Raw genomic sequence first — 14,717 nt, forward strand, 5'->3', positions numbered from 1 at the left:
GATGAATGACATTATTTCTTTTACAGTTCAGTGCTTTTCTTCTTTCTGTAATGTGTCTTTGTTATTCAACTGTTATCAATATCAAAGGTAATCTAATTATTATTCATTGCAGAATGTATTCTTTTGAAAAACAGAAAAAAAATTTACCAAGCTTCAGATTGCCCTATATCAGTTAAAGAAATTCAAGGCTAAAGGATTACCTGTAACAAGGTTACTTTCACAAAATGTACTTGTTATTTTTTAAATATATGTATCACCAGGTTCTCCTTTTCCCTGCCATTGTTACCTTTGTTCATATTTTTTTGAAGGAGTAATTTAAGGTAGTATTTATGAAATAGAAATATCCTCACCTTAAGCTTATTGTGACAAGAAACAGAAATAGAAAACTTCTGTTAAAGATTTGATAAACACAAACCTCAAAAGCATGATTACTGTCCTATGTTTTCTGAGATATTGAATCTCCAATATAATTGGGAAGAATTTCTAAACTGCATCCAAAGTATACCTGATACTAGCTAGCTTCATGAAGGTGTTAATAGAATGGTTATAGGTAAAAGCTAAGCAGAAATATTTAAGGGTGTACAAAGTTGATTCCTTAAATCATTCTCTTAGTATTTCTCTTAAAATCAGCATTTTAAATATAAGGATTAGTAGAGTTCTATGAGAATGGTATACATTTCAGAGATGGTACCAGTGATAAAGCTACATGTGGATAACACATACCAGGTGAGCCCTTGGCCAGCAAGGATGCTTACCCTTGGGTGCAGTTTGGATGGCATGGGTGGCACTCTCGATCTGGATCAGCATACTTGAAAATGAAACTGTTTGCCCCCTGTAAGCCATCTGGACATTTTTCCACACAGTTTGGGCCATCTTTAAAATGAGAGCACTTTGTACAGTTGTCAGGACCCTGAAATGTGAAAAAGAAAAAAAAGAAGAAAGAAAAGTGGTGTCATTTCCTCTGGAATGTATTCATATGGTTTAGTTACCAAGACTTCAGTAGGTGGCAAATCTTCCTCTAAGAGAACTGGAGAACATTTTCAGCAGTACAAATGTGGATGTAATTTTTGTAGTACAAACAGTGCAAAGAAGATACATCAAGTTCAGTTTTGATATCCTGTATGTGTGAAAACACTATAATAACATATTTACTCTTGAAATATTTTCCTTTTTGACATAAGCAGTTCTGGGCCAACTGATTTCCATGTCATGACTCTAATGTGACTTAATTCGATGAGCAAAATTGTCCAATGACTTTCTCAAAAGGATGTCAGTATTTTCTTCTTGTGATTTATTTCTGGCAATATTATAGTGCAGCAATTTTTAGTAAAACACATTTTCCCTAGAGGTATTTCATCACCATCATTGGGAATATGTGAATACTTTTACTAAATAGTTAATGAGAAAAGGGATATAACAGTAATTAACTAAAAGTGAATTTCATATAAGAGTAGGATGTAAACTTTCCTTTGGTTGTACAATGACTTTATTTATAAAATGAATTTTAAAATTTGTTATGATAACATTATCAGGAATTAGGCAGTTTAGGTGAATAAAAATAATTCCTAGATTTTTCTTTATTTCATATCCGCTGTGAAAACACTGAAAGTCATATTATGTCTATTTATAGGGATTTTAGTAAATCACAGAACAATATTGAAAGCCATATAAATGCACATTTTGATGAGCAAAATAGTCCATAATAATAAAGCAAATACATACAAATAAAGGCTCCATGAAAAAACTTATCCAAGGATGACGATAATATAAATATGAGTATAATAAATGCAAATAGAACAAATTCACTATGTTTATAATATACATTAGCTTTCTAATATGTAGAATGTTAATAAGTGAAAATGATATGAAAATATATCTAAAAGTCATGACAATATTAAGATGTTAAAACTAAAACATGTATGAATTTCACAGAATACAAACTGATTTGGATCTGGTATAATGGATAGTAAGCATACTAGAAATGGGTATACTGTCAGAGCAAAGAAAAGCTAGAACACTTTGGTAAATGCTATCTTTCTTAAAAGACATACCCGATGCTTTCATACATTCAGCTGTTGTGGACAACAGCTACCTGAAATGTACTTTTACATCTCCTTTTTGGACACCATATTATCTTAAAATTCCTCTCCTCTTTGACCACTCCCCTTTGGAACTTCTTCCCCTGACCCATTTCTCCCTAAAATCTGGCTATGTCCATAGGGTTCAACAATCATTACAGTTCACGTTGAAGACAACTTAAATAAATAAGATATAGTAAATATACAGAGAGACAATTCTATCACATTTGTAGTTATAAACAATGAGAATTTGGCAGTCAGGAGTTAACACTAAGTTATAAAGAACTGGATATTAGGTAGGGACTGTAAAGATGATGGGAGTACCTTATATCCTAAACCAGGAGTGTCCAATGTTTTGGCTTCCCTGGGCCACATTGGAAGAAGAATTGTCTTGGGCCACACATAAAATACACTAATACTAATGACAGCTAATGAGACAAAAAAAAAAAATTGCAAAAAAACTCATAGTGTTTTAAGAAAGTTTACGAATTTGTGGTAGGCCACACTCAAAGCTGTCCTGGGCTGCATATGGCCAATGGGCTGCAGGTTGGGAAAGCTTGTCCTACACAAATGTTAATCCAAGCGCAGCCAGATATTACAAATTGGTTACTTAAGGCATCAGAAAATCGAGAAATATGATATTTTAAAATTTAAAAATGGAGGCGTGTGAATGAAGAATAGAAGCGTAAAGAAGAAAAAGTAATCAGGAAGAGCTTTCAGGAAATCCTGAGACTGGTGGGGCTCAATCAAGCACTTGTCTATTTCACTATTTTGATGTGAGGCTCAGAGCTTGAAAAAAAAAAAAAAAAAAAAAAAAAGCCTGTAAAACCTAATCCTGATTCTGCCTGAGGAGTTTGCTAATGGTAACTTCTTATTTCTTCCCAAAAAAGAATACTTCACATCCTTCCAATTTTAACACCCGCTTATGGGTACTTAGGCACGTAATATTGTTTATTACACAGAATCATTTACTGTGCAAGTATGCTCAGTACCATGACTTATCGTACAAGACAAGAGACATGCTGATGTCTTCTTGTAGCACACAGAATAAAACTTACAATGAGTAAATTAGGCAGAGTCTGAATTAAGAACTAGGAATTATTCTTCTAAGTAACGTAAATGTATTCTTCTTATAATGTAAAATCATGTCCGGGTGAAGTCAAAAGATACAAAGTTATAAAAGTAAAATCAAGTTCATATTTAATCTTTAAGTATACTGTAATAAGATAAATAACTTTTTTTTTCTTTGTTTTTTAAGCATCTCTTAACTATAGTCATGTGACACTTAATGACCGGGATATATTCTGAGCAATGAATCATTAGGTGATTTCATCATTGCGCAGATATCACATAGTGTACCTACACAAACCTGAATGGTGTAGCCTACTTCATACCTAGGCCATATGGTGTAGCCTTTTGCTCCTGGACTACAAACTGCACAGCATGTTACTGTACTGAATATTGTAGGCAAAAGTAATACAATAATAAGCATGTGTGTATCTAAACATATCTAAATGTAGAAAGGGTACAGTAAAAGCATGATATTATAATTTTACAGGAACACCATTGCATATGTCCATCACTAACTGAAATGTCGTTATGAAGTGCATGACTGTATTTCATTGTATTATCATGATAGAAAACCTAATGTCCCAGGCTAACATAACCAAAAATGTCCTGGCAAATCTCAGAAAAAGAAACATACTGATTCCCCATCTCATTTCCATAATAAAGAGACTTAAGGAAATATACCTGTGTCTAATGTTTACTCTTCTTTCATTATATTCCCAAAGGCTTTAAGAACTGAGGCACAATAAATGAATTGATCAATGCAATAATAGAAAATGAAGGTCAAGGCAATATTCTTCCTTATCCCTAATTCTAAGCTACCTCTGGAGTCAATAATCTAGACAGACAACTAAAGGATAGGCTGAATCCTTATAGAAGCATCACATTATTTTTTGAGGCATCATTGATGTTTTTCTCTGGTAGCTACTATAAAAGACAAAGTTATTATTCACCAGGGACCAATTATCTTCTATTCCAGTCACATGAGAAGATTATAATTCTCCTCTCACCAGAGATAAGAGATGGCTTAATTTGGACAATGAAATATAACTAGAGGTGATTATGAGATAACTAGTGCTGAAGTCTCCAGCCTTCTCTCTCTGGTGCCATGACTCACAGACCCCATGTAGAAGTGGAAGTGCCATAAATTAAAAGCATCCCCGAATAGTAGACCATAACAGGGAGGGGAGCTGCCTTAGAACATTTCCCAGATTTCCAGTGTACTTTATAAGATGGCCGGGCGTGGTGGCTCACATCTTTAATCCCAGCACTTTGAGAGGCCTAGGTGGGCAGATCACTTGAGGCCAGCAGTTCAAGACCAACCTGGGCAACATGGTGAAACCCTATCTCTACAAAAAATATAAAAATTAGCCAGGCATGGTGGCACATGTCTGTAAACCCAGCTACTCAGGAGGCTGAGGCATGAGACTCATTTGTGCCCGGGGAGCAGAGGTTGCAGTGAGCTGAGATCATGCCACTGCACTACAGTCTGGGCGATAGAGTGAGACTCTGTCTCAAAAAAAAAAAAAAAAAAAAAAAAAGAAAAGAAAACAAGCAAAAAACAACTATGAACTTTACATGAAAAAAAGAACTTAAACTTATTTATGCAAGCTACTGCAATATGGAGGTTATTTGTTACAGCAGCACAACCTTTATTAACCTAAATTTTACAGCTTTTTCACTTTTATAGGAATGTATTTCAAAATCAGTTCCCTTACTATTTTTTCTCTTTTGCTGCCTCTCTAACGTAAGTTTTGGTCTCCTGAAACTGTCTGATTTCCCAGGCTTGTCTTTCTTCTCATATTTCCTTCTATACCTTTCTGGATAGGATTGTATAAAAGTAATGAAAGTAAAGCAGAGTGAACAAAATTATAAAAAATTAAATAAAATATAGAAGACCAAGTGTGGACAGACAAGGACATAAGTGCAAAGGCCTTCTTTTATTTCCAATCTATCCCTTTCAAGATTACCCTAGATTTCTGTCATTTTTAAGTAGGATTATATTATCTCATTTTACTTATAGCTATCATAGTCCCTGAAAGCATTTTATCCCTATTGCACTGAAGACATTGTTTCCTGGGGGACAAAAGTGAACTGAGATGTATGAGAAATTTGGAGTCAGAACTTCTATAGTTGAGTCACAGTTTCATATCCTACTGACGTGCTGAGTTTTGGAGTAACTTTCTAATCATTATTGGTTAAATTTCTTTATATTTTAAAGGGAGAAAGTGATAGCATGCTTCAGATGTAACAGTGTTTGGTAAACATAAGTATATATCAGTTTTTGTCATTGGGGAAATATTCATAGATCCAAAAATGTGATTTCAACAGAATATATCATAAGATCAGGAATGGGATTTCCAAATGGCTTTGATGACTTCTGCCTCAATTTCATCAAAATGCCAGTCTAATGGAGAAGCTTCCAGAACCTCTTGGATATCTTAAATGATACATGACTGTTATCTGGCACACAAAACTATCTCTGACTCTAGTTGCGGTCATTAACATGTGGGCCCAGAAACAGGCAAAAACCTAATATGAATGGTTAAGGGTTGAAAGAAACCAAACCATAGTGGGAGCAATGTTTGGGCCGCTGGTTGAGCTCAGCCATGCCCGTTTTTCAGACACCATTACTGAAAGACGTCGTGTTCTTACCTGCTTAGCACTCAAAGATTACTGATTCTTTAACTATAAATAATTTTAAAAATCAACTTTTAGTTTTAAAAATGTATATTTTTATATACCATCTCAAGTTTTTTGAGGAACAATGAATAAACAAACTGCAAAAACCCACAAATTAGGAGAAATTAATGAATGAGTTATTCACTAGCATAATTTTATGCAACAGGAGGCATCATGAAGAGGAGAAAAAGCACGGAACTGATAAGCACACTGAGACTGGATGGTAAAATTGTGATTCCAAAGGTCTCAGTACTACAGAACAATTCATTTAACTACATTGAGCAATTCATTTAACATCTCTGAGGTTATTTCCTCATTGGAAAAATGGGAGTAATACCTACAAGACAATAAAATAAAATGTAGGTGAAAATACCTAGCACAGAACTAGCTCACAAAAGGCCCTCAGTAACGTGTGTTAAATCGTGAATATAAATATGATCCAAGATGATCAGATTAATTCAGACTTGATTCATAGGTAAAGTAGTCATTGAACTTTTTTCACACCTGAAAACTAATAAAGGCATACTGAAGGGACAGTTATTAAAGTCTTTCCTTAGTGAAGGTTAGACTTTGCTACAGATGGTAAGCAAACATCAAGTTTTCATACATGGGATTTTTTTCATGAAATTAGAAAAAAATATGGTGTCTTATTATGCTACATCTAAGCAGATTAGTTTTTTGTCTATAGGATTAGGTGAACTAAAAGTATTAGTTCATAAATATATTTGATTTTTCTGAAAAGTCACAATTGCAAGAAAGGCCAAAATATTATTACTTGAATGTATTTTCATTATACAGTATACAATAGATGAAGAAAAGATAATGTGAAAAAATTAAAATACTCAAATAATGCAACTTCTTAATTTTTGAGAAATAATTTTGAATATTAATGTTTGAATTTGCTAATATTTAAAAACCTATCAATATGTATGCTCATGAAGCCTGGCACAAAGTAGGTACTAAATAATATTTGCTGAATAAACGAATATGATGTTTCTTAAAGCCTTGTTCAAACTAAAAAAGGTTAAGAGAAAGAAATAGGAAATTACATGTGTGAAGAAAAAAAACTAATCTAGAAAATTGTAATAAGAAATTTATAGGAAATATCAGTGCAGTGGCACCTGTAGTGATTCACAAATGAAACATTAGGCAAGTTTTGGCAGTTGCTCATAATTTTTTGAAAAGTGTTTCTGTAAATCTATGTCTAATACATATTATGATTGGATCTAGAGGCCTATGATGATTCCCAGCCTATTCAGATGAGAGGGCCAAATCTTTGATTATTTTAATTATACATTTTGAAAAGTTTCAGTCTTTCAGAAAGAGACTTTTTCATTCCATGATTAATAGTCAAGAAGTTACTTAAATATGTTCGTTTTTAAAGACTCATATAGATATCTCAACCTGCCTTAACAAGCCTTTACAGAAATTCACTTCCCTGTGTTTCATGACATTCTTTACAGAATTCCTATTTCTCACCCTGTCAATTAATTGTATTTTTCATGACTGTCCATACTGGAGAAAGAAAATAGCTGCATATGCCCTTTGCATACTTACTTGGAGATCATTACATATTAAATTCCCTTTTACACTTTGGTTCTTCATGGCAAACAACACCACTGCTTTTTCTCAGAGGTCTAATTTTCCAAGCTAATCATCCTTGTGGTAGTCCTCTGAACTGGCCAACTTTTCCACATCTTTCTTTAGATAAAGTTCCAGAACAGCTCACTGGGGCCTAATGGAAGTTTGGAGGGCTCAATGATATATATATTTTGTCTAAGCTAATTAAGTGCTGAATAAGCATTCTGGTATAAAAATTAATACTATTTAAATTTCCAGTGAAATCGTACAGAGCAATGTGAAGCTCTTGTCTACACGCAAATGTTGGTCTCAAATTATCCACTGAGAGAGGATTCAATAACACAGGTAAACTGGAAATTTGTCTAAAGAAGGATGAAAATGATACTTAGGAATGAAAAATTTATACTGATCTCATTATAAGAAAAACTCGGCCGGGCGCAGTGGCTCTCGCCTGTAATCCCAGCACTTTGGGAGGCCGAGGCGGGTGGATCACGAAGTCAGGAGATCGAGACCATGGTGAAACCTTGTCTCTACTAAAAATACAAAAAAATTAGCTGGGCGCAGTGGCGGGTGCCTGTAGTCCCAGCTACTCGGGAGGCTGAGGCAGGAGAATGGCGTGAACCCGGGAGGCGGAGCTTGCAGTGAGCCGAGATCGCGCCACTGCACTCCAGCCTGGGCGACAGCGAGACTCCATCTCAAAAAAAAAAAAAAAAGAAAAACTCAAATGATGGAAACTAAAGAGAGGTCTAAAAAATAATTATACTTTTCTCTCTGAGGCTAACTTCAAACTATGTAAATGGACCTCATCCATGAGAACTTTCCTAATCCTATTACCCCTCCTTGGATTCTCATAGCTCAATTCTTCCCTCTGCCATAGTATTGATTGCACTGCTTTAGATTTTAGTTTATGAGTACTTGTCTCCTTCTTTCCACTGTCTTTCACACTGCCACAATAGTTAAAGGATTAAATGCATGTAAAAATGTGTGATAGCTTTCCTCAAATACAACATGAACTTTTACATTTGCATATGTTTATATGTTTCTTCTTTCCAGATTATTCTTCAAAGCATAGCTCAAGCGTCACTTCTCTATAGCCTATCTTGATGTCTCAATTTCCATCCCAAAGACAGAATTAGTTTTTCCTTCATTTGTGTTTCTATAACAATTTAAAATATTTTTATTATGTTAGTGATTATGCTTCAATCTAATTATTCTTTTCTATACTGCGCAATAGTCCTGGACTACTCCATATCTTATAATTCCATTTAACTATTTTATCTGGAGAATAAATATGTATGACATCGACTTTTTAACTATTTTATCTCTACTACTAAACTTTAAGCCTCTTGTAGGCAGATAAACACGTTTTCCCATGGCATCCTATAAGTAGCTATTGAATAGATGAATAAATGATAAAATAATAACAAACATTCATACATGATACTAAATAAGCCAACACACCACAGATGTCTTCAGGCTTACCGGTCCATGGCATGTGAGGAGGCCATCTTCCATCTTCTCACACTGGGGGTCACACTCCACACAGATGGAGCCATTCTCAAACTCCCGAAATTCACTGTGAAAACATCAGCCACATGAGGAGGTGTAAGCAAACAAGCTGTCAACTTAACAAATGAAGTAACATCTGCTAAAAGTCCTATTGGCAGAGTAAATTCTAAAGTTTGTTTCTCTATGTGCCAGGAGCATCAGAAACATTAAGTTTTCCATTAGGAGAAAAGATAAACTGCAGCCAGATGGCTCTCCCTGCCCTCCGTTGAGTTCAATGTTAGACTCATTCTGGAAACCTCTCTCCTGCAAGACATATTCCAGCAGTCTCAAAAAAAAAAAAAAAAAAAAAAATGCTACAAAGTATGACTCTTCTGATGACACAGTAAAACCATTTTTACCTTTTTAAATAAGGCTGTGCCTGTTTTGTCTTTATATACAATTTTACTTTTGGAGAAGCTTTTATTTCTAAACTCTGAAAGAACTATTGTATTTTTCTTGTTGCTAAGTTACATGAATGTTCCCAATCCTTGTCCTTCAAATCCCAAGACTCTTCAATTTATTTTTGGTGAAACTTCAAAAACTACTTTGATTCCTCTTCTCCTTTTAAAATATCTGCCTTGGAGAATTAGAGAAAATATCTTTTTATGGTAGATTTCATTTTCTTATATTATTGATCTAATATCACAACATCTTTTTGCAGTCTAAATTCTTTTTGAAGCAATTCTATATGGTATACAATAAAAGAAACACTTTAGGGCCGGGCGCGATGGCTCACGCTTGTAATCCCAGCACTTTGGGAGGCCGAGGCAGGCGGATCACGAGGTCAGGAGATCGAGACCACGGTGAAACCCCGTCTCTACTAAAAAATACAAAAAATTAGCCGGGTGTGGTGGTGGTGGGCCCCTGTAGTCCCAGCTACTCGGAGAGGCTGAGGCAGGAGAATGGCGTGAACCCGGGAGGCGGAGCTTGCAGTGAGCCGAGATTGCGCCACTGCACTCCAGCCTGGGCGACAGAGCGAGACTCCCTCTCAAAAAAAAAAAAAAAAAAAAAAAAGAAACACTTTAATGGTAACATCCTAAAAGTGTCTAATTGAAATCTCCTGGGATGGTGGTCATCCCTTCCTATATCCTTACATTTTTGTGGCTATTTGTTTATCACATGTTACCAACTTATGAATTTTACAATCAATGTCTATGGCAAAATTTTTATATCAATAATTAGATATCAGTCACTATAATATGTTAAACCACCCCATCCCACTAAAATACAGGAGGATAAAGTACTGAGTACAGACAATTTAAAATGTCATTTACAAACCATTAATAACATTTGACTATGTTTAGCTGCTTTATTATTTTGTGCCTTTGTGTCCTGTGTTACTACTCCACACCAATAGCATTACAGATATGACGATTTTTGATTCATTAGGTGATACATTAAAATATATTTTTACCTAAAGTGAAGCATTCACCTTTTTCTCATTTGAATACTTTAAAGCCTTAATAAATGAAAGAAGTACAACGATGAGCTATGTTTTCTGTTGGTTAGTTTAAGACTACATCCATTCCAAGGCAAAATAATTAAGTTTGGTTTTCCAAATGAATAGCATAAATAGATGGCTTAATTTTGCATGAAATGCACATATATTTAGTTACATGGATTATGCATTTTATAAAGTGAGATAGTTTGTTATGGATCAAATCTTTTATAAACTTTCTTAATTTTAAAATCACAATTACGTAAAGACAGGTAATCTTTTGCATGCTTCACTGACAAAAACCACACAAAGTACTCAACAAAGAAAACCTGCAGAATATAAAAGTCAAAATGAGTTGGTATGGGAGGGTAGTAAAATTATAAAGATAATCAAAAGCATTGTTTGCATAACAAAATTATGACCATTATAGCACGACTTGAGATTATCCACTGGTTTTGGATAATAGTTTCTTGGGTGATTAAAAGTTTATGGTACTGAATAAAGGTCATAGTTTTCATATTACTAGAACAAGGGTCGCGTTTTTCTTATTCTTCTTCTCCAAAACCCGCTTCCCCACACGCAGAGTTGAGGAATAAAATGTATGTCATAAAACAATCATGGAGACAGCCTATTGCCCTTTTCTTCCATAGACTTCCATTTGACAGGCTTCTGATTTTCCTGCTCTCAGAAAAGATCCTCCTGGCAATCTCTATTACTTCTTCTGCCCTTTATTGTGACTTTCTCCATAATTTCTCTTTTTCTTTCCTGTCCTCTAGTGATTCTATTGTGACTTTGCCAGAGTTACCCTTTCACTTGAATCAGATTTAACAATTTATAGTCTATTAAGTATGAACTTTGCATACAGAGCTTTGTTTCACTTGGTTTTGCTATGAAACATTTCTCACAGGTTTGTTGTATGTGTTACCTTAGCAAGTTCTGTGCTCACGAGTGAATACTCTGGGATCTAGTTTTTCTAAATTTAAACCCCAGGACTGACACTAATATTTCTAGGCCTTAAATACCTCAACTTCCTTAAGCCTCATTTTTAAAAATATCCTCTGTAAAAGGAAAAAATAAGATTTCATTGAGAAGCTGCAATTATAAAATGTAAAAACACTTAGAGCTTAGACTGGTTCCCTCTTTGATGTTTCTGTGTTGTTCTTAAACTTTCAGAAGAGTTTAAGCATGTTGACAGATATGGGAAGTTCTAAAGTTCCATTGCAGTTACCTATCTTTTTCATGTTTATTGCTTGAGCATTGTAATTAAGAGTTGTTGAAATACAGTGATTTATATGACATGGATTTGAATGCTAATCAGCCAGTAATTGACTGATTTTCATTTTTCCCTTCAAAAAGCCCTCTTTTTAGGATTTCTTCTCTTATGAAGCAACATTTTTTAACATATATATTTAATATATTATATATATATAACAAATAGGCTCCCTGGATTTTGGTAAATGTCATATTTATATTTGATTACTTTCAGTAGTTTTAAAAATGGCCATTTTATTTAACCATATAATCAACTCAGATAAATAGATGAAAAAGAAAATAATGATAATATTTATGGTAGAAACTCCAACAAGATCTTATGCATTTTCTCATTTGATAATCACAACTGTCCTATAAACACCATTATTATTCCCAATTTTAATATAAGAAAACCAATTTAGAATGATTAGATCTTTTGCCCAAGTTTGGATGTTTCAATTAGGAAGTAATGAAGTTGGGATATAAACTTATTCTTCCTCAAAGGCTATCATAACCATCAGCCAATGTTGAAAGAAACTAGCCCATACCACAAGATGGAAGGTGGGCAATCCATCATTGGGCAGGCAAGAATTGCACTAGTCTTTTACAAGATACATACGTTGATCATCTTTCAAACTAGTCCCATGCTTATGGTTTCCTGGGGTGCCATAATTACTGCAAAATACATTAAAAACTAAGTTAATTTAACAGGTTTTATTTCATGATGTAAATATGAAATATGCTAAATATAAAAAACAGTGTGGTAATCAGTGTTTCTTCAGGAAACCTGTATTTTTCCTTTGGTTAGCTTTCATTGTTTTGCAGAAATGAGACAGAAACTTGTGTATACATCCACATGTTTATAAATTTCATATTTCTGAAAAGCTAAAAACTGTAATATTAAATAAAAACAATGGTGCTCTGGGAAAAAAACAAACAAAAAATCAAGATGAAAAATCAGATACCTTACATTCTAGCATTGGCTTGAGTCCTATATAGTGTTGCGAGTTTAGCCCATACTTAATTAAACCAGTTCCATATATTTATAAGATGCTGCTATTACACAAAATGATTTCTATAATTAATTTCCTCTTAAGAATTGCACATATATATTCAATAAACTTTTAACGTAATATTCACTTAATGAAATTAGTCTATTGTATTTCATTTTAATTTATTAGTCTATTGTGTTTTGTTTCATTTATCAATTGCTGAACACAAAAGAAAGCATATTTTGACTGAGGTATTTTATATTCATAATATTGGGAACAAGCATAAACATGATTCAACGAGACAAGCAGCAAATAATTTCCTGTTCGTTTTCAAATTACAAGCCAAAGTTACCTCGCAAAATTAAATGCTAAAATTTTCCCGAAAAATGATTAAATTCTTATTTAAAATTTTTTACACTTACGCTAATATTAATATTTTCCCTTATATTTTATGGAGGGAATTGGTTTTGGACATCTTGCAAAGAAGAGACATGTCAATATCATTATGATCTATATATTTTTATTTTTCTCATGTAAAATGCAAAATTGCTATGTTATTATTGGATATCAGTGGGATAATTCATGAGGCACAAGAAGAAATGAAAGAACTTCAAAACTATACTTTCCAAAGCTATTGAAAATACTTTCAGGCCAGGTGCAGTGGCTCATACCTGTAATCCCAGCACTTTGGGAAGCCGAGGCAGACAAATCACCTGAGGTCAGGAGTTCGAGACTAGCCTGACCAACATGGAGAAACCCTGTCTCTACTAAAAATACAAAATTAGCCCGGCATGGTGGCGGGCACCTGTAATCCCAGCTACTTGGGAGGCTGAGGCAAGAGAATTGCTTGAACCTGGGAGGTGGAGGTTGTGGTGAGCTGAGATCAGGCCATTGCACTCCGGCCTGGGCAACAGGAGCGAAACTCAGACTCAAAATAAATAAATTAATTAAAAAAAAAACCAAAAAAGAGGCCAGGCACAGTGGCTTATGCCTGTAATCCCAGCACTTTGGGAGGCTGAGGCGGGTGGATCACAAAGTCAGGAGATCGAGACCATCCTGGCTAACACAGTGAAATCCCGTCTCTACCAAAAATACAAAAAATTAGCCAGGCGTGCTGGTGGGCACCTGTAGTCCCAGTTACTCGGGAGGCAGAGGCAGGAGAATGGCATGAACCTGGGAGGTGGAGCTTGCAGTGAGCCAAGATTTCGCCACTGCACTCTAGCCAGGCAACAGAGCCAGACTCCATCTCAAAATAAAAATAAAAATAGAAATAAATAAATAAAAGAAAATACTTTTGGTGAGCAACATAAGAAAATTTGACTTAGGAGCAGCACTAAAAATACGTTATCACATTGATGAAGGACAAGAATGATGCATCAAATAGTATGTTATGATAAAGTGATTTCATGAATATATGAAATGTTATGCAACCAGATACTTACTAGGTTCTACTACTGGTAATGTTGTTATTGAAGTACCAGAGAAAATTAAAACTACTTGATTTAAATACAGCTTAGATTACCTAAAACCTGGCAGAACACTTTCAAAACCACTTCAACTAGAAACTACAATGGTAGTTTTTCTACTGGGCTAAGCGCTTGTCAAAGACAGAAACAAGCCATTCCTATATACAAATAGACATAAAAGTGAGTAGAAAAAACAAACAAACAAAACACAAAACAAAACAAACAAGAAAACTTGCACTCCAGATGAAATTTATAGGGAAGTATGAGAGGAAAATAAAAAATATTATTGGGATATATGGAGAGGAAGATTACTTATAACAATCTCCTTCATAAAGAAAACTAGAATATATTTCTCAATTTGGCTTCAGTGTAAATTGCTATAATTTATTAAGAATTGTCCAAGTATGTTTTTAAAAATGCATATAATAGTAAACTATGTATTTGAACTTGTAATTTCAAATAAAATTATTTCTCCTTAAAAGAATTCGTCTATGTGTTGTCTCCTTTATGCAACAAGAGCTCTCCTTAAAAATCCTGGCCTGCATTTTACCATTTTCTTATAATTTAAAAATCAGAGTTAGGCCAGGTACGGTGGCTCACGCCTGTAATCCCA

At 34.3% G+C, this 14,717-nt stretch overlaps 1 protein-coding gene across 4 annotated transcripts in view; it reads right to left on the reverse strand.

Moving 5' to 3' along the window:
- Positions 1 to 14,717, reverse strand: part of ERBB4 (erb-b2 receptor tyrosine kinase 4) — a 1,169,745-nt gene that overhangs the window by 290,816 nt on the left and 864,212 nt on the right. For all 4 annotated transcript variants that reach the window (XM_055290486.2, XM_055290484.2, XM_055290487.2 and 1 more), the window contains 2 exons: positions 8,892 to 8,985; positions 756 to 910 (listed from right to left, as the gene is read on the reverse strand). In XM_055290486.2, the coding sequence (XP_055146461.1) occupies positions 756 to 910; positions 8,892 to 8,985 (249 nt within the window). The remainder of the gene's footprint in view (positions 1 to 755; positions 911 to 8,891; positions 8,986 to 14,717) is intronic.

Source organism: Symphalangus syndactylus, chromosome 8 (assembly GCF_028878055.3).
Source record: "Symphalangus syndactylus isolate Jambi chromosome 8, NHGRI_mSymSyn1-v2.1_pri, whole genome shotgun sequence".
Taxonomy (NCBI): Eukaryota; Metazoa; Chordata; class Mammalia; order Primates; family Hylobatidae; genus Symphalangus; species Symphalangus syndactylus.